At 49.8% G+C, this 23,589-nt stretch overlaps 1 protein-coding gene across 4 annotated transcripts in view; it reads left to right on the plus strand.

The window, feature by feature from the left end:
- The window catches only part of PAX2 (paired box 2), a 92,782-nt gene extending 82,793 nt beyond the window's left edge, over positions 1 to 9,989 (plus strand). For 2 of the 4 annotated variants that reach the window (XM_047761568.1, XM_047761570.1), the window contains 3 exons: positions 4,679 to 4,780; positions 6,996 to 7,082; positions 7,575 to 9,989. In XM_047761568.1, the coding sequence (XP_047617524.1) occupies positions 4,679 to 4,780; positions 6,996 to 7,082; positions 7,575 to 7,696 (311 nt within the window). In that variant the 3' untranslated portion in view covers positions 7,697 to 9,989. Of the gene's footprint in view, positions 1 to 4,678; positions 4,781 to 6,995; positions 7,083 to 7,555 lie in introns of all 4 variants that reach the window. The other 2 variants (XM_047761569.1, XM_047761571.1) reach the window with 2 other exon arrangements.
- Positions 9,990 to 23,589: the final 13,600 nt, after the last annotated feature.

Below are 23,589 nucleotides of genomic sequence, written 5' to 3' on the forward strand. Positions count from 1 at the left end.
GCGACTGAGAGTGCTTTTGTATGCAGTGGCTTATACCTTTGTTGGCTCAGGGGTCCTGAATGGGCGCCTCTTGGTGGTGATACTGATGTGACAGAATCCACAGCAGCAGAAGCACAGCTGTTTGCAGAACATCAGGAAGCTGTACTTTTTCTTCATCATGGGTCTCTTCTCTTGCATTTAAAAATGTCTGAATAGCACTTTCCAGATTCGGTTTTTTAATTTTTAATTTAATGTTATCATGGTAAGTTTATTTACAATGTTGTATTAGTTTCAGGTGTACAGCAAAGTGAATCAGTCATACGTATAAATATATCCATTCTTTTTTCCCCTTCATAGGTTATTATAAACTATTGAGCAGATTTTCATATACTATACAATAGGTTCTCGCTAATCATCTATTTTATACAGTCGTGTGTATGTGTTATTCCCACCCTCCCAATTCTTCCCTCTCCACAATGGTTTCACTTATGGTAACCATAAGATTGAGTTTGAAATCTGTAAGTTTATTTCTGTTTTTAAATAAGTTCTTTTGCATCATTTTATTAGATTCTACATATAAGTGATATGTCTTTCTGTCTGACTTACTTCACTTAGTATGATCATCTCTGGGTCCATCTGTGTTATTGCAAATGGCATTCTTTCATTCTTTTTTATGGCTGAATAATATTCCGTTGTATACATGTACCTCTGTCCATGGGCATTTTGGTTGCCTCCATGTCTTTGGCTATTATAAATAGTGCTGCAGTGAACATTGGGTGCATATATTTTTTGAATTAGACTTTTCTCTGGATAGATGCCCAGGAGTGGGATTGGTGGATCAAATGGTAGTTCTATACCTAGTTTTTTAAAGAACCTGCATACTGCTGTCCATAGTGGTTTCACCAATTTACATTCCCACCAATAGTGTAAGAGGGTTCCCTTTTCTCCACACTCTCTCTAGCACTTATTCTTTATAGACTTTTTGATGATAGCCATTCTGACTGGTGTGAGGTGAAATCCTCATGGTAGCTTTGACCTGTATTTCTGTAATAATTAGTGATGTTGAGCATCTTTTCATGTGTTTTTTGGCCATCTGGATGTCTTCTTTGGAGAATTATCTATTTAGAGCTTCTTCCCATTTTTCATTGGATTTTTTTATTTTTTGATATAAAGTTCAGTGAGATGCTTGTATGTTTTGGAGACTAATCCCTTGTCGGTTGTCTTTTCATTTTTTTTATGGTTTCCTTTGCTGTGCTCAGTTTTTTAAAATAGCATTTGGAATGTGTCTCTTAATCAACAGTTCAACAGGCAAAAGTTTCTATATGTTAGAAGTTGAACCATTTGTAAAAGAAAAATCCACAGGAGTTCCTGTCACGGCGCAGTGGTAAACGAATCTGACTAGGAACCATGAGTTGCAGGTTCGATCTCTGGCCACTCTCAGTGGGTTAAGGGTCCGGCATTGCCATGAGCTGTGGTGTAGGCCACAGATGCAGCTCAGATCCCACATTGCTGTGCTGTGACACAGGCCGGCAGCTGTAGCTCCAATTAGACTCCTGGCCTGGGAACCTCCATATGCCCCAGGTGCGGCCCTAAGATGAAAGAAAGAAAAAGAGAGAGAGAGAGAAAGAAAGAGGAAAGGAAAGGAAAGGAAAAGAAAAGAAAAGAGAAATCCATGGAAATGAACATTGCAATAGGGGTGCCTCAGGTTAGCTGGAAACACCTTTCTGGTCACCACCCCTTTCCTCTTCTTTCCTGAAGCTAGGTCAGGGACTGTGTGGCACCGCCTTAGAGTACAAGGAATTTGTGTGTGACACATTGGGGGAACTTTGCAGCTGAAAATCAGAATTCAGATGCATTTAAATTCCTGTTTACTGAGAAAGAAGTATCCTTCTTTTCCTTACTCTCTGTGGATATTAGGATCTCAGGACCAGTAACTGGGTTTCTGAATGCTTCTAATTTAAAACCTCTACATCCTCCTCTAACTTTCCTCTGTCTTGGGCCTTTTTTGACCATGAAATGCCACATTACTAGGAACTGAGAGGTATTGCTGAGTTGTGCACTTCAGGTCCTCTTGGCTAAGAGATGGTCGGGAGGAGTGTACCTTTAATTGACATTTGAAGTCAATGAAAGGAAACCCACAGCAAAGCAAACACAGTTTCTCTCTTCTATCTCTCTGGGAGTCTGAAGTGTTCTCTTGTTTGACACTTCTGCTCTGCTGCTTCTGAGTTTTAAAATGTAAGCTATCAGCTACATCAGAGAGAGAAGAAAAACATTCTGTTGCATGATAAAGCTGAGTCACAACATAGGAGTCCCTCACTTTTATCATCCTACATAAATCTTTCATCATCCTATAAAAATTCATAATCCATTGTTCAAACTATTTGCAGAGAAAAAGCAGATTCAAACATTCACATTTTGTCTAAGCCTTTACCTCTTCAAAGGACACCAACATATATGAAACAGAAAACAAAATAACCCACTTGGAATTGGCTATGAAGTCTAGTAAGATTAATAGAGAATTAATCAACAAGTTTTTTTACTGAGCATCTATCATGTTCTCAACTGCAAGATAGAGCAGCAGACAGGTCCCTGCCCTCAGTTTGATTGTGAACTTTTTGAGGAAGCAAACAACAAGGCTGGGGCTTCACGAACTATGACAAGGAAAACCATGGAGCACAGACACTCTAGTTGTTTAGAAGAGAGAAAATTCTCCAATGAGTAGAACAGTAGGGGTTTTAAGGCTTGAGATGGAAGGAGAGGGACACTATAGTAAGAAGAAGAAAATGTTACAGCAAAAGCAGAGGTTTCACAGCATCCAAGTCAATGAAAATAGTCAAACTAAACCAGAAGGGGTAAGAATCAGAGCCGAGGAAGTGGGGTGGGGCAGAGTACCTGGGAGGCTTTGAACACCTGGCAGAGTTTAGACTGCCGAAGAGACACCCCAACTGTCAACTACAGAGAATCAGGGATAATTTTTACAAGGGAAGTGATGTATTTCATGGGGACCAGCCAGGCAGCCACATGTGGGACAGACTGAAGGAGAAGAATGTGGAGGCAGGGAATCCAAGCACAAAATCTGTCGTGGCCCACCAGCAGCAGGTGCTTTGGAACTGAGCAGTGGAGGTGGTGGAGGAAATGGAGATGGGACAGATGTCACAGACATCATTAAGGTGAACTGACAGCGCTTCATGATTGACTTCAGATGGGGCCGGGAGGGGAGGCTAAGTCAAGAAGGACTCCAGAGTTTGGGTCTGATGGTGTTCCAGCGGGTCAGTAGAACTGACGGTGGGGAAGATGATCTGCCTTTTTTCCCTGGCAGGTTTGAGGTGACAGTGGGACAGCTAATGAAATGGTTCATAGGTAGCTGGGAATGCAAAAACCTCGGTTGTCTCTCTGTCTGCTTAGGGAAGCATGGATCACTCAGGTGTGTCACCGTAGTGGTGAGGAAACGCACACACTTCAGGAACGTCGGAGGTGGGGTCAGATTTAAGGGCAGAGTGGTAAGGAGAGAAGAGCCGTGGAGAGGCTGAGGACTAGGGCAATTGATGCAGAGGAAGTGGGCCAGAGAGGCATAGTTCTGGGACTCCCTCCAGTCATCTCTTGCCTTCCCAGGGTTGGACAGAGGCACTGGAGTGGGAGAGTGGCCCTGGCTGAAGAGGAGTAAAGGAGAATGTGGAGAGGATAAATGGCATCTAGGACCCAGAAGAGGAGGAACTAGTCCCTGGGGCATGGACGTATGGGAGAGAGCAAATTATGGTCATTAAATGTTCGAGGCTGCTAAATGGCAAAGAAGGCGGTGACCCCTTCCTAGAGATGGAAGGGGCGGCCAAAGATGAGGCAGGCCATTCAGGCATCCGCAGGAAACGTCTGTGGACCGTGGGTATCTCCCTAGTATTGACTCACGTTGTCTTCCCTCCAGGACACTTAAGGAAAGCCCTTCCTCCCACCCTTCGGACTCTAGCTAGTAGACACCTCCAGGGACAAAAGGCTAGCAGCTAGTGAGGGGAGCAGATTTTGCTCATTGGAACTTGATCTGATCCACTTGCACTGTTGGCTCAAAACTCCTGATTTGCTTCAGCCATGGTTTTCTATCTTTAAATGCCATGAACGCTAACAGCAATATAGCCCACTGGGCTGCCCCTCGACTCTTTACACCTGCCAGGCCCAGCACCTGCAGCTCTACTTGGAGAGGACAAGGAATACCCATCAGCTATTTATGGGCAGTGATGGTGGGGTGTCCTCCAAGCCTGAAGGAAATAAGGAGTGTTAGAGAGGGGGGCAAGATGATAGTGGTCCATTTGGCTACTGGAGAGATCACAGTTGAGTGTCTCTCTCTGGGAAGAAGGAGTAAAACCGGGTCATCTCCCCCCATTCTCCATCTGGGTTTGGGCTACAGAGACACGAGCAAAGGCAAACACATACGCGCGCGCGCACACACACACACACACACACACACACACACAAATGTACAGAGAAACACAGAAAGAGCTACATAGAGCCAAGGTGCATACACACAGCTGATCATAGGACATTTAGGTAACAAGTTTAGACACACGTACGGGCACACCTGGACCTTCTCACCCAGATGTGCTCCCACATGTCTGCACTCAGCGCTTGCTTTTCCATGGAGCACCCCGGTGTGAGCAGAGGCAGGCCCCTCTCTTCCAGGCCTCACCCCTTCCCCTTTGTGTTTTTCCAGGTCGTGACATGGCGAGCACCACTCTGCCTGGTTACCCCCCTCACGTGCCCCCCACTGGCCAGGGAAGCTATCCCACCTCCACCCTGGCAGGAATGGTGCCTGGTAGGTGACAACGTTGCAGCAGCCTGATTTAGGTGGGGGTAGCTAAATTGTGGGTGAGCTGCTGAGGGGTCTGTAGTCTGAGGCTGGGGGTGGGGGGAGACCCACCATCCCCTCCCCCACAAACCACTGCCGTTCTAGCCCTTTCTCTCCCCAGAGGCTTTAGCCCATCCTTCATCCTCCCTCATGAGCAACCCAGGGAGGGAGCTTGCAGAAGCGGCCCCGTCTGTGCACCCTACTCAATGTCCTGGCCCCACCCACCCCAGCCTGTGCCCGGGGAGCTCTCAGCCTCAGCCCCAGCCCACCCCCAGCCAGCAGACACTGCTTAGAAGAGCCTGCCCTGGTTTCCATGGAAACTTGGAGCCAAGAACCATTTCCAGGGGCATGTCAGTCACTCAGACAAAGCCACCCTGGTCCACATCCACCCCCAGGGAAGACCAGCGTTGAGGGCCGACCCCACCCCAGGGAATGGAGGGAGTTCGTCCCTAAAGGAAGAGGAAGCAAGGACAGGATGTGGCAGGAACCAAAGAGACTGGCTTCAGAGAAACAAGCTATAGCACCCCCACATCTCGGAGGAACCCCAGGCCCTCATTGCTCTTGGGGTCTCTGACCCATCCCAGACTGAGAGGAGCTGGGTTTGGGCTGCGTGGATCTGAGAGACAGAGGTCATGTTTGGGGTCCAGTGACTACAGCTGGAGGTTGTGCTGTCCCCAACCCCTCGCCGCAGATCGGGAGCTGAAGAGAGTCGAAGTTCTGTTCACACAAACACCAAAAAACTCACGTCTTAAAGAGGATGAGACTCACTTGCCCTGCATCCTCTCCTGCTGGCTGCCCTCTGTGTGCCCCTTCCCTGAAGCTCAGCTCTCATGAGGGAGGGGATAGAATAGACCCCATTCCTGGACCATCTATTCAGGGACAGCCTTGGGTAAGCAGAACTGGGGAGAGGGAGGAGGCAGAGAGGGAGGCTGCTGCAGGGTGCTGTAGCATAGGGGTGAAGGGAGTTGGGGGAACAGGGCAAGGAGAGTTGGAGATGTGGGTTGGGGGCTTTCTGCCCAGATTTGGGGTAAGGGGAGCAGAAGTGTTGGGTGCAAGGAGATTCTTCTGGGAAGGTCCCAGCAGTGAGCAGGTGGAGGCTGGAGAAGGTCTTATAGAGGTGGGGGGTGTTGGCGGGGGGAGCCTGCAAGGAGGTGGGGATGAGGGGAGCCGCAGAGAGAGCTCATGGTGGCAAGGGGGGAGTCGTTAAACAGAATCTAGTGCTGATGAGGAAATTACACTTGTTTCATTAGCGATGGGGAAGGAGATAGCTCAGTTCCTCTTGGTCACAGTTGAGCTCAGAAGCTCATTATCCTGCTGCACGCATGCTTTCCCTCCTCGTCAATAAACAGGCTTTCCAGTGGCTGCATCCCCCACCCCCACCCCAGCTCCCTCTCCGAGAGGGGCCCCTTCTCCTCTACTTAACCCGCGGTTAGGGATCACTGTAAACAGTCTGGGGTCATCACACAGGAGAAAGGGCGAGGGGGAAACCCAGAGGCCTGGCCTTTCTCCCGCGGTGGGAGGGAAGCAGCTTCCGACGGCTCCCAGCCCACGGGGCCCTCCGCTCACGGGGCCCTCCGCTTGCCGACCGGCGGGCAGTCCACCTGCCTCCCGCCGCCTCCTTCTCCTGCTGAGTGACCCACGGATCAAATCTCTGTAGAGAAAGGAGGGAGGGGGTGCTTCCCAATAGAGCACCCCACCCCTTGCATTGGCACCGTACTGAGATGCCATTCTCAGGACTTTCTGGGACAAAGTGTCCCAAGGGCCTATCTTCACCACCCTCCCCCGCTTCCACCCTGCGGGGCTGTGGCTCCTAGGACCAGACTTTCCACTGAAAAGGCCCTGGCCCCCAACGCAGCGGCATAGGTGCGCCTGGAACCGGAACAAACCCTTCCTTGTTTGGCCCAGAGCGCCTCCGCAGGGAGCTCTGGGCTGGCACTGCCGGGCAGCTACCTCCACGCGGGTGTGCGAGGCGCGTCGGTGCTTCTGCACCACCACCTCCACGGGCCCTCCCCACGCAGACCCGGTGGATTGCTCCGCCTCCGCCCGGCCACCTGCCTGCAGCGGGCATCGCCCTGCCCGCTGCACTTGCATGTGGGACCCAAGGGGAGGCCACTGGCCCAGCACGTCGGGTTCGCACTGGCATTGCGCGTGTCTGATCCCAACTCCCCCCGCCCTCCCGCAGGGAGCGAGTTCTCCGGCAACCCGTACAGCCACCCCCAGTACACGGCCTACAACGAGGCTTGGAGATTCAGCAACCCCGCCTTACTAAGTGAGTACGCCACCTGGCTGGCCGGCGGCTCAGCGCGTCCGTCCGCCCGCCGGCCAGCGCGGCTGTGCTGCTTCCGAACGCGGGTCCGATTCCCCGGGACCCGATCTTTGGGTGCCCAGCCCGGGCAGGCTCGTTAGCGCAGCACTGAGGCTCCGGGATCCCTAGAGGACGCCCGTGCCTCCTGCCCCTTCCTTCCCCTCCGCTCCCTCCCAGGTAGCAGCTCTGCGCCGCCCCCAACTCTCCGCCCCCTTGAAGATCCGCAGTCGGGCGGCGGCGGTCACCGATCGGGTCCCTCTCCCCTCCGCTGAATACAGCTCTCCTGGGGACAACCGGCCCCGCAGCCCAGCCAAGGCCTCCTGCCCGAATCCCTCCAGATCCCAGCCCGGGGAGGTCTTTTCTTTGCTTTTCTTTCCTTTTTTGTTCTCCTGTTTGTCCTCTCACCCAGCCCATTCTTCTCCTGTGTTAACTTCCAGGTTCCCCTTATTATTATAGTGCCGCCCCCCGGGGCTCCGCCCCTGCCGCTGCTGCCGCTGCCTATGACCGCCACTAGTTACCGCGGGGACCACATCAAGCTTCAGGCCGACAGCTTCGGCCTCCACATCGTCCCCGTCTGACCGCCCGCCCCGGAGGGAGGGAGGACCGACGCGACACGAAGCTTCCCGGCCACCGTCCCAGACCCACCCCCATCCCAGGATCCCTGCAGCCCTTCACCGCACCCGGTCGAAGGCCGGACAGACGGGTGGAGCCGTGGGCGGGACCCTCAGGCCCGGCCCCGCCTCCCCATCCTCGCCCGCCGCCCCTCCCCGCCTGCCTGGACTGCGCGACGTCGTGGGTAGAGCCGACCCAGCTCGTCCCCGCCTGTCTCGGAGCCGACCAGCCACGCCGCCGAATTCTGGCCGGGCCCGCCGCTGCGCGCGGTGGACGCGTTTCTGTGACACACAATCAGCTCGGACTGCAGCGCGGCCCAGCCCCAGAGCAGCCCGCCTCGGACGCTCCAGCGCCAGGAGGCTTCGCTGGAGGGACTGGGCAAAGGAAATTAAGGACAAAACGATTTTCTGCAGAAGGAGGAATAGCCTCCTGCCAAGCCTTCGGGGAAAAGTCCTTACCCCCGGGCCAGCTGGACTGCCCCCACCTTCCGAGTGTCCCCAACCCAGAAGGTGGAATGGAATGAAGGCGTGGGGGCCGGGCTCTAGGGGCGGGCTCGGGGTCGTCAGGTGTTTCCAAGGTTGAGACCCAAGGCACCCAGGCCCCAGCAGCCCGCACCCGCCGAGTCCGACTCTTGGCTCTACCATACTCCGCCCCAACTGCCCTATACCCCAAGGTCCAGGCATCTCCTACTAGTGACCAGACTCTCAGCCCCGCCTTGCCCCTACCTCAGCGCCTCTTCCATCTGCTGACCTCGCAGTTCCCTCTCCTGCCCGTCTTTTCCCCATCCCGGGACGCTCTGCATCTCTCCTCCCTAACTCGCCGCCCCACCGGAGGTTCTCCCACGCCTGCCTCAGGACCAGTTTCCAAAGGCGGCGGGCACTAGTCTTCCCCAAGCAGTTATTTGATGCCCCCAACACAGACTCTCAATCTGCCGGTGGTAGGAGCAGGTCCTGAGCAGGCGTTCGAGCTGCGTGAGGTGGAAGGTGGGGAGCTGCCCATTCCACACCCACCCACCCACCCACCTCCAGCCTCTAGCCTCCTCCTCGGGCAGGAACTGAACAGAGCTGCAAAAAGTCTACATTTATTTAATGTGACGGTCTTTACAAAAAGCAAAACAAAACAAAAACCTAACAGGCTGCTGCTTTGTAGAAAGACGGTGTGTGTCGTGTGAAGGCGAACCCAAGAGTGTATATAACCCCGCCCCGCCCGCCCCGCCCAGCCCCGCCCGGTAGAGTCCCCGTTGCCCACCCGCCCTGCCTGTAGATACGCCCCGCTGTCTGTGCTGTGAGAGTCGCCGCTCGCTGGGGGGGAGGGGGGGACACAGCTACACGCCCACTAAAGCACAGCACGTCCTGGGGGAGGGGGGCATTTTTTATGTTACAAAAAAAAAAAATTACGAAAGAAATCTCTATGCAAAATGACGAACGTGGTCCTGTGGACTCCTCTCGCCTCTGTTTTGTTGGCTATTTCTCTGTAATTCCGTGTTTGCGCTCTCTCCTCTTCTCTCTCCTCTGCATCTTTCCTCTCTCCATCTCCTTCCTCTGCTTCTCTCCCCTCTGTCTCTGTCTCTCTCGGTCTTCGTCCCTCTTGTCTATCTCTGTCCCTCCCTCGGCCTCTCTCCCCAGCCCTGCTCCGGCGGCCTTGCCCCCTGAGGCTAGATCAGAGGTGGCAGCTCCAGCCCCCGGGGCTTGCCCCCTCGAAGCCGGGCCCCACGCGCCCTGGGCTGCCGGCGGCCGGGCCGCCCCGCCCCGTAGTTGCTCTCTCCGTAGCGGCGATGCGCCCTGCATGTCTCCTCACCCGTGGATCGTGACGACTCGAAATAAGAGAAACAAAGTCAATAAAAGTGAAAAATAAATAAATAAATAAAAATCCTTGAACAAATCCGAAAAGGCTTGGAGTCCTCGCCCAGATCTCTCTCCCCTTCGAGCCTTTTTATTTGAAAAGGAAAACGAGAAAAGAAAACAGTTCAAGGGAACCGCCGGTGCCCAGGCAGGCTCCAGTGGCCCGAGCCGGGTGGCGAGGGAGCCGAGGTTTGAACTCCAAGGCCGAGCCTTGTGGGGCTGGCCGGACGGGGGCCCCAGACCCAGACCCAGCCGAATCCTCGAAAGATTCCCCCGATGGCTCTGGTCTCCTTGGCCACTTTCAGCGCGTCGGTTCGTTTTGATTCTTTTTCCCTTATTTTCTTTTCTTTTGTGCACATAAGAAATAAATAATAATAATAATAATAATAAATAATAATAAAAATTTTGTATGTCACTCCCCATGGCTCCAGGTTTGTCTCTACCTGTCTCTGGGACAGGCCTTCCCTCATACTAGTTGATCCCAAATAAACCCTCGATAATCTTCCCAACTAACTACCCTCCCACTGCGACTCCCCCCCCCCCCCGCCCCCGCGCTCTATGAGGAGTCCCTCTTTTCGCAGCTGAAAGCAAGCAATGGCCCAGACAAGTCAGCCCGTCAGTAGCCCCCTCCTTTCTACTCACCCCCGCCCTTGAGGCAAGGAGTTTTTGCTTTGCAAAACTTCAGAATAACTTAGAATGAGCCAATTCCGTCGCCCCACCTCTCCACCCACATCCAAACTTAGGGTGCAGGCTCCTAGAATGCGACGTCGGAGGCCCTCTCCTCGTAGGGTAGGGGATTGTCTACTGCCCTGTCCTTCCTCCGCTCCACTGCGCAGCCACAATTTTTATCCCCCAGTTCGCACAGAGACCACGAACTCTTGCCATCAGTTTCCTCGCTGGACATTTCTTTCCAGGTGGGGACAGCGTCCAGCTCTACAGAAACCCGAGGAGAACCCGAGGGCTCAAACGACCTCGTGCGCCCCCTGTGTCTTGCGGAGCCCCGGCCTGGGCGAGCAGCTGCTAGGATTGGCGCGGTCTGGGTGTATCCCAGAGAGGGCGCGCAAGCGCCTATTTCTGTGGGTCGGCTGGTCGTTCGTGGCTCCCGTTTCGGTTGATCTGTGTGGGTCCTTATGTCCCTGGGTGGGTCTGGGGGGTGAAGAAGTGGGAGAACTGTTTGGTTGCTTTTTGTTTTTTGTTTTTCAGGCATCTTTACTGTTCTTGTGCCTGGGTATCCAGTGAAGGATCGGTGTGTTTGTCCCTGTGAGTCTCTGTTCCTGTTTGGGGGAGGGATGGGGTGATTGTCCGGATAGTCCGGGCTGCTTCTGAGATACCTGGAAGGGGTGTCCTCTCCATCCCCTCAGCAACCCTCCAGCGCCAGCCATTCCTCAAAGGCCGCAGCTTCCAGACATTCTCCACCCTTGGGTAACTTTCCTCTTCTGCCCCTGGGAAGACTTCCCCACTCAGCTTCCATCTCTGCCTCCTCCCACATGAAAGGCTCTTGAAGCTCTGAGCTGCCAGGATGGCTGGGCAGCTGCAAGCAGAGCCTAGAGGCAGACTGAGGAGTGAGCTTTCCCATTGGCTGGGGGCAGTGTCTCCTGGAAACCTCCTTCCCATCATGATTCCAATAGGCCTATCTTTCCCCAAGCCTATTTGCCCAGCCTACCTACATCATGACACTGGAGGAGCCCCAACAAAGCAGCAAGCCTCTAATCAAGTCTGTCTCCCTCCTTCTCACTCCCCACCTATGTCCCCTCCCTATTACCATCTTAGCAAATGATAGTCCCACTTTTTTTCATCCTTCTCTTGCTCACCAGGCTCTTAGAAGAGGGGTCTTCAAACTTCTTTGATCATACACCCTAGCAGTAAAAAGAATTCTAAATGTGTACTCCCAGTATAAGCATATTCACTTATTTACAAATTCCATAAATGTATGACTAGACTCATATATTATGAATCTTATACGACACAAGATAGAGAAAAGATGAGATTGGAAAACATAGACATTCTAATATTCTCTTCTCATGCCTAAGTGGATTACCTTGTGCCCCCTGGAAAGGTGTACCCCACTTCAGAGATCCTGCTCAGAACCCACGAAAATCCAGCATGGCGGAACTTCTGATTATTGCCTGATGCCCAGCAAGTGAATTCTTGGAAGTTGTCGGGGTACTGGGTTGGCCCAGTCAATGTTGCGCTCATCATATGGAGTAGGCTCTCTGGCCCCACTGACTGATTTTGCCTCCAGAATGAGAGCTTTGTCCTGCTCAGTTCGTCAGACTGGGAGCCAGGGCCTCTTACCTGGAACCCATCAGAACATCTTACTTTCTGTTTTATTTCTGGTCTCCTTAGGACCGAATTGGACAGTGAGGGTCTGTTGTCAACAGAGACCACCTCTGCCCAGAAGCTTTCATGCTGTGTCCCTCCTGGGGTGCTGATTTCTGCTTGGTCTGATCCTGAGGGCCCCAGCCACCCACCCAAACATGTTCTACGGCCCTTGACCTGTTGGCTGTTCTAACTGTAGTCCTAACACAAACAAGCCTGTTCTCAAGCTTTCTTGTTTCACAGAACTCACCTAATTCTATCCCCACCCTACTCCCACAGAGCTCCCAGCTGAGATTCACCACATATGACAGTTAGAAACTGTCCTGGGTTGAGGGAACAGCAGGAATAGAGACACAGAGGCATGTAAATATAACAGATAGAAGGCGGCTGGAGTATCAGCTGCCCGGGGAAGACAGAGGGAGGCTGGAGGAGGTGGCATGAGCTGAGGCTTAAATGTAGCTGCGAGCCAGGACACTAGAAATGTCAAAATGGTACCCATCACTTGACAGCTTCTTCAAGGAAGCTGCCCCACTCACAACCCCTCCTGCTATGTATCCACCAATACCTCTGTTATTTGAATTGGATTTATGCACAAATCCAAGATGAGCCATCAGTCCACCTCTCTCGGGATACAGAACTAGGAAGTATACAGAGATTGGGGCCATTGACCATGACAGGCAAAGTCCAGTGGAAACCCTGAAGGGATCCACAGTCTTCTTCATCTTAGTCAAGGACAGCTCCATTCTACCAGTCACTCAAGCTAAAACCCCAAGTCTTCCCTGACTCCTCTTGCCTTTCCCATCCCACATCTGATCCACCAGCAAAACCAGACAGCTCTGCCTTTATTTTTTTTATTTATTTTATTTTTTTTTCTTTTTAGGGATGCATCCGCAGCATATGGAGGTTCCCAGGTTAGGAGTCCAATCGGAGCTGTAGCCGCTGGCCTATGCCACAGCCACAGCAACGCGGGATCCCAGGATCCAAGCCACGTCTGTGACCTACACCACAGCTCATGGCAATGCCAGATCCTTAACTCACTGTGCAAGACCAGGGATTGAACCGGCAACCTCACGGTTCCTAGTTGGATTCATTTCCGCTGCTCCACGAAGGGAACTCTAGCTCTGCTTCTAAACAGACCCAGAATTTGACCACTTCCAATGATCTGCGCTGTTGTTATCATCCCAGTCCAAGTCACTATGATCTTTCACCTCGATTTGCAAAAATAGTTCTAACTGGTTTCCTATTTTCCATCTTTGCCACACCCACCCCAGTCTATTCTACCCCAGCAGCAGTGATCCCCCAAAGTGTAAACCAGAGCCTGTCCCTCCTCTGTCAGACGCCCCCCCCAGTGGCTCCCCTTCTCCCTCAGAGTCAAAGTCAGAATCCTAAAACTGATCTATAAGGCCCCACTTGTTCTGACTGTCCACCCTGTCCCGCCACCGCCATCCCACCCCCACCCCCCAGCTCACTCTGCTCTGAGCCTTTTAGCCACTATGCTGAGCTCCACTTACACCAAGCACTGGCCTTCTCAAGACATCAGGACATTTTCTCTTGGTGTTCCTTTCCCCCAGGGAGCATCCTGGCTGGCTCTTCCACTCCTTAAGGTCTCTCTGCACCCCCCCTTCTGTTCAGAACTCTCCCTCCAGCATCTTGTGTAGTTCTTAATGGGACTGTCGATCATGGTGCTCTGTCAGCTCCTGCCCATAGATGTCTGGCCAGTGGAGACCCCATGTCTCTCTTCAAAGCACATAGACCTCAAGTTAGGAAAAGTCCTCTCAGAAGGCTTGTTATTAGGGACTGGAAGAGTCCTTCTTCCTTTGGACTGTGAGCTGCAATGATGAGGGTGTTGGACTCCTAGGGACAGTTCCCCAAGTATGGAGAGTCCCTGCCTGAGAGTGCAGTGCAGTCACACCCAGAGTTAGGCAGGGGCATGCAGAGCTGAGAGGTAGACAGAAAAAGGGCTCTAGTTTTACCCCTCGAGCCTCTGGAGCCACCTGGACCTGAAGCAAGACCACTTTGGGACTTCCAGGATCATAAGCCAGTATATTCTCCTTTTTCTCACTTAAGCAAATGCGTTGAGTGTCTGCCAACTGTAACCCAAAAGTTCTGACTTGAACATTTCTGGAGGCCGTGAATGCCCTGTTAGAACTTTGAATTTTTTTCTATAGACATTGAGAGCTATGGAAAATTTTGTGACAAGAGAGAATGGCATAATAGACTCACTTTTTTTTTTTGGTTACACTCATGGCATGTGGAAGGTCCCAGGCTAGGGACTGAACCCACGTCACAGCAGTGACCTGAGCCACAGCAGGGACAAAATCAGATCCTTAACCCACTGAGCCACAAGGGAACTCCTGTGAGTATGCTTTTTTAAATGTAATTTTGAGTTTAATAAAATTTAAATTAAAAACAAGAGGCAACCAAGTCCTTGACACAGATAAGCATAACCGTGCAGTGAATACACCAGACTTTGCTTTTTGTTGTTGTGTGACTGAGGGAAGGGCACTGGTCTTTGGATTTGGTGACTAGGGGCACCTGGTGACCAGAAAGCTAGTACTTTCTGAAGGTAGAAGGAGGGCTGGCAGGGGAGGGGGGCCAAAACCTGAGAAAGTAGATGGAGGCAGAGTATAAACAATTCTTTTGAAAAGTTTGGAAGGGAGGAGAAAACAAGAAGGACCAGGGGATGTTGTGGTCTGTGACCTCAATGGAAGATCTTTTCAGGCTAAGGGCGATGAGGACAAGCCTTCGGGCGGAGGCAGGCCAGGGCAGGGCAGGGCAGAGAGACTGTTCAGAGGTGGACTGGGGGACTTAGGGCAGGAGGCCTGAAAGAAGGAGGTGGCGGCATAGGGGTGAGGGCTGGGGCACAATTGGAGAATTCTTCAGGGGAGAGCAGATCATGATGGGGTGGGGCTGCCCTAGCTGCCCAGAGAGCTTTCAGGAGACACAATTGCTGTCAGCCTAGAGTGTGGGAGCAGGGCTAGGTCCAATCTTGTGGAAGATAAAGAGTTTTGGAAGAATCTTTCCTGGAGATCTGGAAAGTAGTCCATGAGCGCAGAAGGAGCACATTGCCAGGTAGCAGCAGAGAGAGCACACGGAGGTGGTAGATCCCTGCCTGGATCCAGGGCTCCCCTTCCCCTGGCTGGCTCATCTCTCGGGACACGGAGTTCAAGGCCCCCAGAGTACACTGTTCTCCCCTCCCCCACCTGATCCACATCCCCCTCCTTCCAGTGGCCTCCCTAATTGATGGAACCCCAGCAGCACCTTGGGCCCACTCCCCCGGTCTAATCTTTGTAACTGTCCATCCCCAAGCACTCAGGCTCAGCCTCCACTTCCTGGTAAAAGAAGCTTGTAGAAGAAGGATTCCCTCCCTAAGGAATGCTTAGCCCCAAAATGCTTTTTGTTCTAGAGGCAGAGCAAAAAGCATATGCATATGGAGGCCTCTCCAAGCTGAGAGCAAAAGGGATCCAGAGGTTGGCTCACAGGATCCCGGGGAACCTTCAACAAGCCCCTCCCTGTGCCTGCCCCGGTTTCCTCCTGTGTAAAGGCAGATGGCGCCTCGGCCTCCTCTCCTCTTTGACATCCTCTAGTGGTCTATGGCAGGTGGCCCAGCAATCTCTGTGGCCAGGAGAAGGTCAAGAAAGCTCTGTGGGGTGGACTGGGTACATTCAGATGGGGAAGGGGATGGGGGAACTTTTTAAGTTAGAAAAAGAAGCAGGGATTTATTGATCTATTGCCGTCACTCCCACTGGGGAGTTTGTGCTACCTTTTCCTATCTTTCTTCCCAGTGTCTGCCCAGAGATCTCCAGGAGAACAGTGGGGACCATTGAGGATGCAGGGTAGAGGACTATGGGAGAGAGACAAAGGAAGCAGCTATTTGGGACCAATGACATTTCCTGCCTCCTCCCAACACCCACACCTGCCTAAACCATCCCAATACCCTAATTAGCTAGTCCCTTAGGTCCCTGTTAGCCAGGCCGGCTGAGCGCCCAACTCCCCAGGGACCAGCCCCCTTACCCCCCAGACTAATCAGTCCCTTTGCTCCTTGAGTGCATGAGCATGTGCACAAGTGCGCGCGTGCGCGCGCACACACACACACACACACACACACGCACTGCCTTATTCTCTCCCAGAGCCCAGGGCCCCAGGTCCTCTTCCAGCCTTCAGAGGGTTAATGTAGGGTGATGCTGAATTCTCCCAATGAAAACACCTCATTTGAGATGGTTGAAAGGATGGAGAGAAGCCAGACAAAGTTTGGAGGGTCCTCTCTCAAACTTGTGGGACCAAGGATGGGTAGCAAAGAATGCAGCCATGATTGCAGGGTGCTCTGTGGCACCCCAAGCCCTTAGGCTGGCACCTCTCAGGTCCCTATCTATGGTCAATAGGCACCCCAATCCAGACCCCCTCCTCCCCTTCATCTCAGCCCCCCCATTCATCTCCCCACCCCCTACCCCCCGACACCCGCACTGTCAGCCCAAACACATGATAAATTGCCCTGTCAACAGAATTCATTCAGGGACCAATTAATTCCACAGAAATGAACCAGGAGCCATCAGTTGCTGAAAAACTCAGAGTGCAGGGAATGGAGGGAGGGGGTGCAGGCGGGGGGTGGGCGGCAGAGGAGGGGACAGGGAGGCTGGGGAAGTTAGTCTGACAGAAATTGGTCATTTAATGCTTAAGTGCACGCTAGACAGCCCTGTCATCGCCCGCGGCCCCCGTGCGGGATTAATTATCAGAGGAGGAGAGGGCAGCCCAGCCCAGCCCAGCCCAGCCGTCTGTCACCAACCAAGACTAGAGTCACCCAGGACTTGGCCACCCTGGGTCCACTTCCAGGTCTCCAGTTCTTCTGCTCCCTCAGCTTCCAGGCACCCCCAGACCCCAAGCCTAGGCCCAACCTCATATCTTAGACCCTTAGCCGCATATAGTCAAGGCCTTGCCATCAGCTATCTTAATTAGGAAGGCATCTTTGGCACCTTGCCTGGGGTAGGCTCCATAACTCCCTGTGCCCCTCATCATTACCCTCAGCCATCTTAGGGGACTCTTTGTTCAGAGTCCAAGCCATGACGGTCCCAATCGCTGATCCTAATCTGAGGAAATGGCACCATCTTCCACTCAACTGCTTAAGTCAGAATCCCTCTCCCTCATCCCACTCAGCCAATCAGACTCCAAATCCTGTCAGTTCAAACTCCTGGAAACATCGCAAACCCTAGCCACCTGCTCCTAGCTTACCGCCACCACCATCAGCAGCTCTGCGTGCTCTCCTGATTTAGGCTCTTTCTTGTAGCTAATACTATGTTTTAAAATGCAAACAATACCCTTCCGTGCTCCCCGCCATACTCACACACATACACAAAAACTTCTAATTTAACACTCTTTGGTGGACCACCCTGGGCCTGCAGGGAATCAAGTCCAAACACATGATTCACCAGCCACAAAGCTCCAACCTCTGCCACCCACCCAATCTCACCTCCAGGGCGCTTCCCCTGCTCTCTCTGCTCCAGCCCCACTGACCTTCCCTTCCTGCTTTTGCACAAGCTCAGCCTGAAACACTTTCCCCCCTGTGACCCTCGCCATTCACTTGACCAACTCTTATTCATCCTTGAAATCTCAGATTAAATGTCACTCCCTCCAGGAAGCCTTCCCTGACCCCGAACTGTGCTTTCCAGCTTCCAAACGTCCCCATTCATCAACATGTCACCCTGCTTGTTCATTGTCTCTCTTGCCACCAAATGTTGTTTTGCAAGAATGGAGTTTGTGTCTTTATCCTTCAAGCCTGGCCCTTCATGGATACCAGAAAATAGTTGTTGAATGAATAAAGGCCTAATCTTGTCTTGGCTCTATCCCCGGCTTGACTCTGGGGCCAAGCTCCTCAGAGGCAGACCTCTCCTGGCAGCCCAAGTTATGCTAGGGTAGCTGGACAGATGAGAAACCCTCAGGAACACGCCGTCGTCCTGTGAGCCCAGCAGACTGACCCAAACCAGCTCTGCTCGGTGGGTTCAGATGAGGCCGTGGAGAGTTGGAGGTTAGAATGGTAGAGAGAGGAATTTCCCACTGTGGCTCAGCAGTTACAAGCCTGACTAGTATCATGAGGATGTAGGTTTGATCCCTGGCTTCAATCAGTGAGTGGGCCAAGGATCCAGCGTTGTTGTGGCTGTGGTGTAGGCTGGCAGCTGCAGCTCCTCTTCAACCCCTAGTCTGGGAATTTCCATATGCTGCAGGTGCAGCTCTTAAAAAAAATGGTAGCGAATTCATGGCCAGAAAGACTTAGAAGAGCAAAGCCCAGGATCTGGAAGAAGCATGCTCTATGCAGCAATGTGAGTGCCTGTGAAGCATGGGGCTGATCAGAGGTGGAGGGGAAGAAACAGGTGGAAAGTGAACTTTCCAGAAGTGATTTTGATATCTTTACCTAAGGTTGAACTGATAAGATGAGGATGCCAATTAGATGAAAAGGATGAAGGAGAGGGAGACCAGCTTGGGAAGGGCAATGAGCACCAGGCTAAGTTTGGCCTTTTTCCTGCCCTTGGGGAGGGGTCACGGACGGCTTCTTAAGAAGGCCAGGTGCAAAGGTTTATTTGCGAAGTTGATTCTGGATGCCAGCAGTGTGGTTGAAGTGGCAGGTTGATACAAAGACACCATTAAGAGGCTGGTGTTGTTATGAGAAAGGGAGAGAGGAAGAGGGAGAGGGAGCGGGAGCAAGAGAGGGAGAAAGAGAGAGAGAAATTGACCTGTGGATGGAAAGTTTGTGACAGAGAGGTCTCCCAGTAGAGGCAGAGGGCGCTGAGGTGAGCTGAGGGAGCGCCATCAATCAGCTCAAGGAGGCCTCATGGCAGCCTCACTGGGATGGCGTATTTGGATTTGGTTGTCCATTGGGTCTGAAGGCGAGGAAGAGAGGGCAAAAATGACCACTTCCAAGAGCCCCCAGCAGAGGTAAGAAGAGAGGCTGCCTTGGGACTAGAAGCAGTAAGCATGATGTCCAGTAGAAAGAATTACAGGGAGGTAGTTAAGGGAGTGAATTTGCCTTGGGATGTAGGATTGGGAGATCTATCTTCCTGCCCCCACTCCTATCCTCAAATGTGCATTTCGGTTCAGATGGGCCAATGTAACGCTGTGACAAAGTAACTGTATAATACTGAAAAAAGTGGTCCTCCAATAATATAATGCAGTAAAGATGTGTCACCTGGTACAAGTGATAGGGTATGGCTGTGATGGTGTAACCCAGAAACAGGATAACCCCATGATAATTTATTAATAGCAACCAGGAGGTAATGGGTCGATTTATTGGTCAACAATATGAGGCTGGATTGGGGTAATGCACTAACCCTGTAATCAGGGACACTGTTGTGCTGAAATGACTGTAACAGGCACACAACCAAGCAATGAAATGACAGACTTACAGTGTAACATGATGGCATGTTAATTCAGTAATGGTGTACTGATATAATGATGTCATGACCTAATAGCAGAGTGGTGATGATGGCACAGAAGAATAAAGCCTCAAGGACAGTGGAAGGGAAGAGGATGGAACTCCCAGCCTGAGCCTAAGGGCCCTGAGAATGGAGGAAGGGAACCCTTTCCAAGTTAGAAAAGAAGCTTCCTCAGGCTGCAGCTGAGGTCTGGAATCAGCTTTTGGAGGGAAGATGCAGGCGGGGACAGGAAAGAGCTGGGCCAAGATGGGAAGTGGGGAAAACAAGAACTAATGGTTGTGTCCCACTATGCGGGGCATCATACAGCTCTGTGGGGCTGGCCAGATGGAGGGGCCCGGGCTGGGGACAGAAGAAGGCAGGCTCTAACTGCAGAGTAGTGACTGAGCAGGCCTGACAGCATTGACTGCTCCCAGTACTCACTCGGCCCAAGTGGCATCTGTTCCTTCGGGAGCTAAAGGGATGGTAAATCCCATTCAGCGAGTGTAAGAGTCCTGGAATCATCAAATTGACAAGAATATAAAACAAAACTCAGAACTAATAATAACATGATTAAAAATAACTCACGTTTATCCAGACTTTAGCATGAACTAGGCACTCGCTCATGCTCAGGGCTTTCCCCACGTTATCCACAATAGCCCTATTATGAGATCAAGACATATTACATATATTTGCCCAAAGTCATACCGCAGGTAGGGGGTAGAACTAGAGTTCAAACCCAGGTTCATTTCCCTTTTAAGGCACATCCATGCCCTTGACATGGTAAGAAGCAAATCAGGGAGCAGGCTGAGGCACAGCAAAAACATGTAACATATTCCTAGACATAAATTTCATCAAAAGACCAATTTTAAGGTGGACAAAAATGTATATAATAGCAAGCATTTATCTAAGAAATAAAGGAGGAATTGAATACATAGACTTTTTACCTGTTATTTGACAAAATGGAATGATAAACCAAAAAGTTTTTTCTAACCTTCATCTACTGAAGGGGGGAAACAAAACGGAGAGGACAGGGTAGAAGGCTGACATCACTGATTATATCTTGTACTGTACATTCGACTTTCGAACCACGTAAATATTTCACATAATGTCACAACAAAATTAAGTAAACAAATAAGCAATCCCTGAAAAACAAGAGCAAAATGAAGCAAATGAACCTTACTGTCTACAGAGTTGGTATCATAACCACATAGAGAGAAACTATTCCACATAATTTAAACCTAGTAATTGGATATATATACACATTCCCTAGTGGGCTATACACCAATAAGGCAAATAATAATGATAATTATATTCTTGGAGTTTTTTTGGTGTGGGAGAAACAAACAAAACCAGATGGAAGATCAATAAAGATAAGTAAAAGCCTTGTGTTCCTAGATTTAATTGGATGTATTAGTAATAACTCTTGATGCATTTTACCTTTTTAAAAAAGCCATTTCCAGGAGTTCCCTTTGTGGCTCAGCAGGTTATAAAGCTGACTAGTATCCAGGAGGATGCCAGTCTGATCCTTGGCGTCGCCATGAGCTGTAGTGTAGGTTGCGGCTCCAACCTGGCATTGCTGTGGCTGTGGTGTAGGCTGGCAGCTGTAGCTGATTCAACCCCTTGCCTGGGAACCTCCATATGCCACAGGTGCAGCCCTAAAATAGTAAAAAAAAAAAAAAAAAAAAAGTCATGTCCTGGCTTTCTATGCTGAAAAAGACAAGAAACTGACCAACTTAGTAGCAGTAAACACCTCTAGTTCCAAACTGTGGTCTTTAAACACCACCTGGTTGTACTAAAAGCAATGTGGATTCTTTGGGGGAAATGAAAGATGTCAAGTCTGAAACAAGAATTGTACAACATGATCCTGGAAATCTCGTCATAACAGAAAGTAAGGAAGCTAATAAAGACCAGTAGGGTCATGTCAAAAGGACTCAGGTGCTAACTAGATGCTCCCATTGACCAATAACTAGACAACTGAGCATCAATGAGAACAATAGCTACAACCAATTGAAACTCCTCAAACAGATGTAAATCCATGAATACATAATTATACTTAAAAGAAAAACCTTGTTGATCTTCTTTAGAGGAGGGGAGAGGAGGGAGGGAACTAACAGTTTAGGAAACTGAAAAATAAAGAGAAAGGATCAGGCATTTCTATTGCATTTCTTAAAAGAATTGCACCTCAAAATGTTGATTTCATTAAAAAAAAAACTATACCTCAGGAAAATAAAATGGTTGGTAAGGGGAAGTTTCTCTTTATAGAAGTCCTCCAACTAATAAATGAAGAAGGAATGGATAGAACTGGAATATCATCATTTTGCAACCCCTCATGGAATAATGATCATTGATGGCTGTTAATTTCACAAAAAGAGAAACAATAGAATCTTATTTGCCTCTTGATGAAAATACAAAGAAACAAAAAATAAAAAATCCTTAAAAGCAGTACTTCCCAAAAAAATCAAACGTGAAGCCAATCATGCCTCTAGATGTAACTACCATTTTACAGAAAACACTATAAACAAAGAAACCACAAGCATGCAATCTAATCTAGGCTCTTGCTTGTATAATTTCCACAGATTGTGAGAAACTTTTAGTACAAATAATCTTTGTCAATAAAGAAATTGCAAGAGGGAAATATGAGAGACCTAAGAAACATAGCACTAACTGCAATACACTTGAATCCTGCAATTAGTTAAAAAGAGGAGGAGGAGCAGGAAGAGGAAATTTGACGAAGTAATCAGGGAAATGTAAATACTGCACTAATTGCACATTATGAGGGTTTTTTTAGATGTGCTAGTGATACTAGGGTCATTTTTGAAAGTCATTTTATATTAGAAATACAAATAAATATTTATAGATTTTATGATATAATGTCTGGAATTCTCTATAAAATAATCTAGGGGGTGGAATGGTTGGAGACTAGTAATTGATAATTGTTAGAGTTGTGTTTGTTATACTACCCTCTCTACTTTTGTATGTGTTTGAAATTTTCAATAATAAAAATGTCAGAGTTATCTTGTGACGCAGCACGTTAAGGATCCAGTGTTGTCACTGCAGTGGCCTGGGATGCTGCTGTGGCACCATTTTGATCTCTGACCCAGGAACTGCCACGTGCCATGGGTGTGGCCAATAAAAACAATGATATAATGTTAAACCACTGTTAGATTAAATTAGTTAAAATTGGGAATTGTAATCTCTCCCATCTTGACTTTCAGAAATTCAATGGCTTAGCTGTCCAGGATGGAGAGTCTAAAGAATCTGACCAGCCCGAAAGAGAATACCTCTAAATTCTGGCAATTGGGGTCTCCCACAAAACACCTGGGTACCCACCTTATCACTTTTCAGTGAAGTTTATTATTCAACAAATCCCAAACATGCACACAGGGTTTCCAAGCAGTCTTTTACTGCCTTACGTTGGTGTATTGATGGAGAGGAAAGGATACTAATGTTTTAAAATAAGCTTACAACATGCAAAAAAAAGACCAGAAATAACTACCACAAGAAGAAGAAAAAAATCTTGAAAGAATCAAAGTCAATTCATGAAAGAGGAGAAAACTAAAAACGATCCTCCCAAAGAACTACCTATAATTAATAACCTCAGAGAGGAAGCGAAACTCACATCTATGAAATAAAAGTGATGTACTTTTAAGGTGCATTCAGAAAATAATAACAATTTGTGGAGTTCCCGTCGAGGCGCAGTGGTTAATGAATCCGACTAGGAACCATGAGGTTATGGGTTCAATCCCCAGCCTTGCTCAGTGGGTTAAGGATCTGGCGTTGCCGTGAGCTGTGTGTGGTGTAGGGCGCAGAGGCGGCTCAGATCCCGTGTTGCTGTGGCTGTGGTGTAGGCCGAGGGCTACAACTCCGATTGAACCCCTAGCCTGGGAACTTCCATATGCCTCAGGAAGCGGCCCTAGAAAAGGCAAAAAGACAAAACAAAACAAAACAAAAAAACAATTTGTAATTCCTAGAAATTAATACATGTATATGTGTATATATGAACATGTGTTTATGTATAAAAATAATGGAATTAAAAATATTTCATAGAATGTTTTCAAAGTAAAGTTGAGAAAATATCCAGAAAGTAGACTGTGTAGCCACAGAGATGAAATTAGAAAGGGAAAAAAACAAGAAAAACTGAAGATAAATATAGAAAGTATAAACAGCTGACTAATGGGAGTCTCAAAAAAGAAGCACAAACAAAGCAGAGGTAAGAAAATTATTTTGGAATAATTCCATAAATTTTCCCAATTGAAGGACATGAATTTCTAGATTGAAAGGGACTATCAAATACCAAGC

The sequence above is a fragment of the Phacochoerus africanus genome, chromosome 15 (assembly GCF_016906955.1).
Source record: "Phacochoerus africanus isolate WHEZ1 chromosome 15, ROS_Pafr_v1, whole genome shotgun sequence".
Taxonomy (NCBI): domain Eukaryota; kingdom Metazoa; phylum Chordata; class Mammalia; order Artiodactyla; family Suidae; genus Phacochoerus; species Phacochoerus africanus.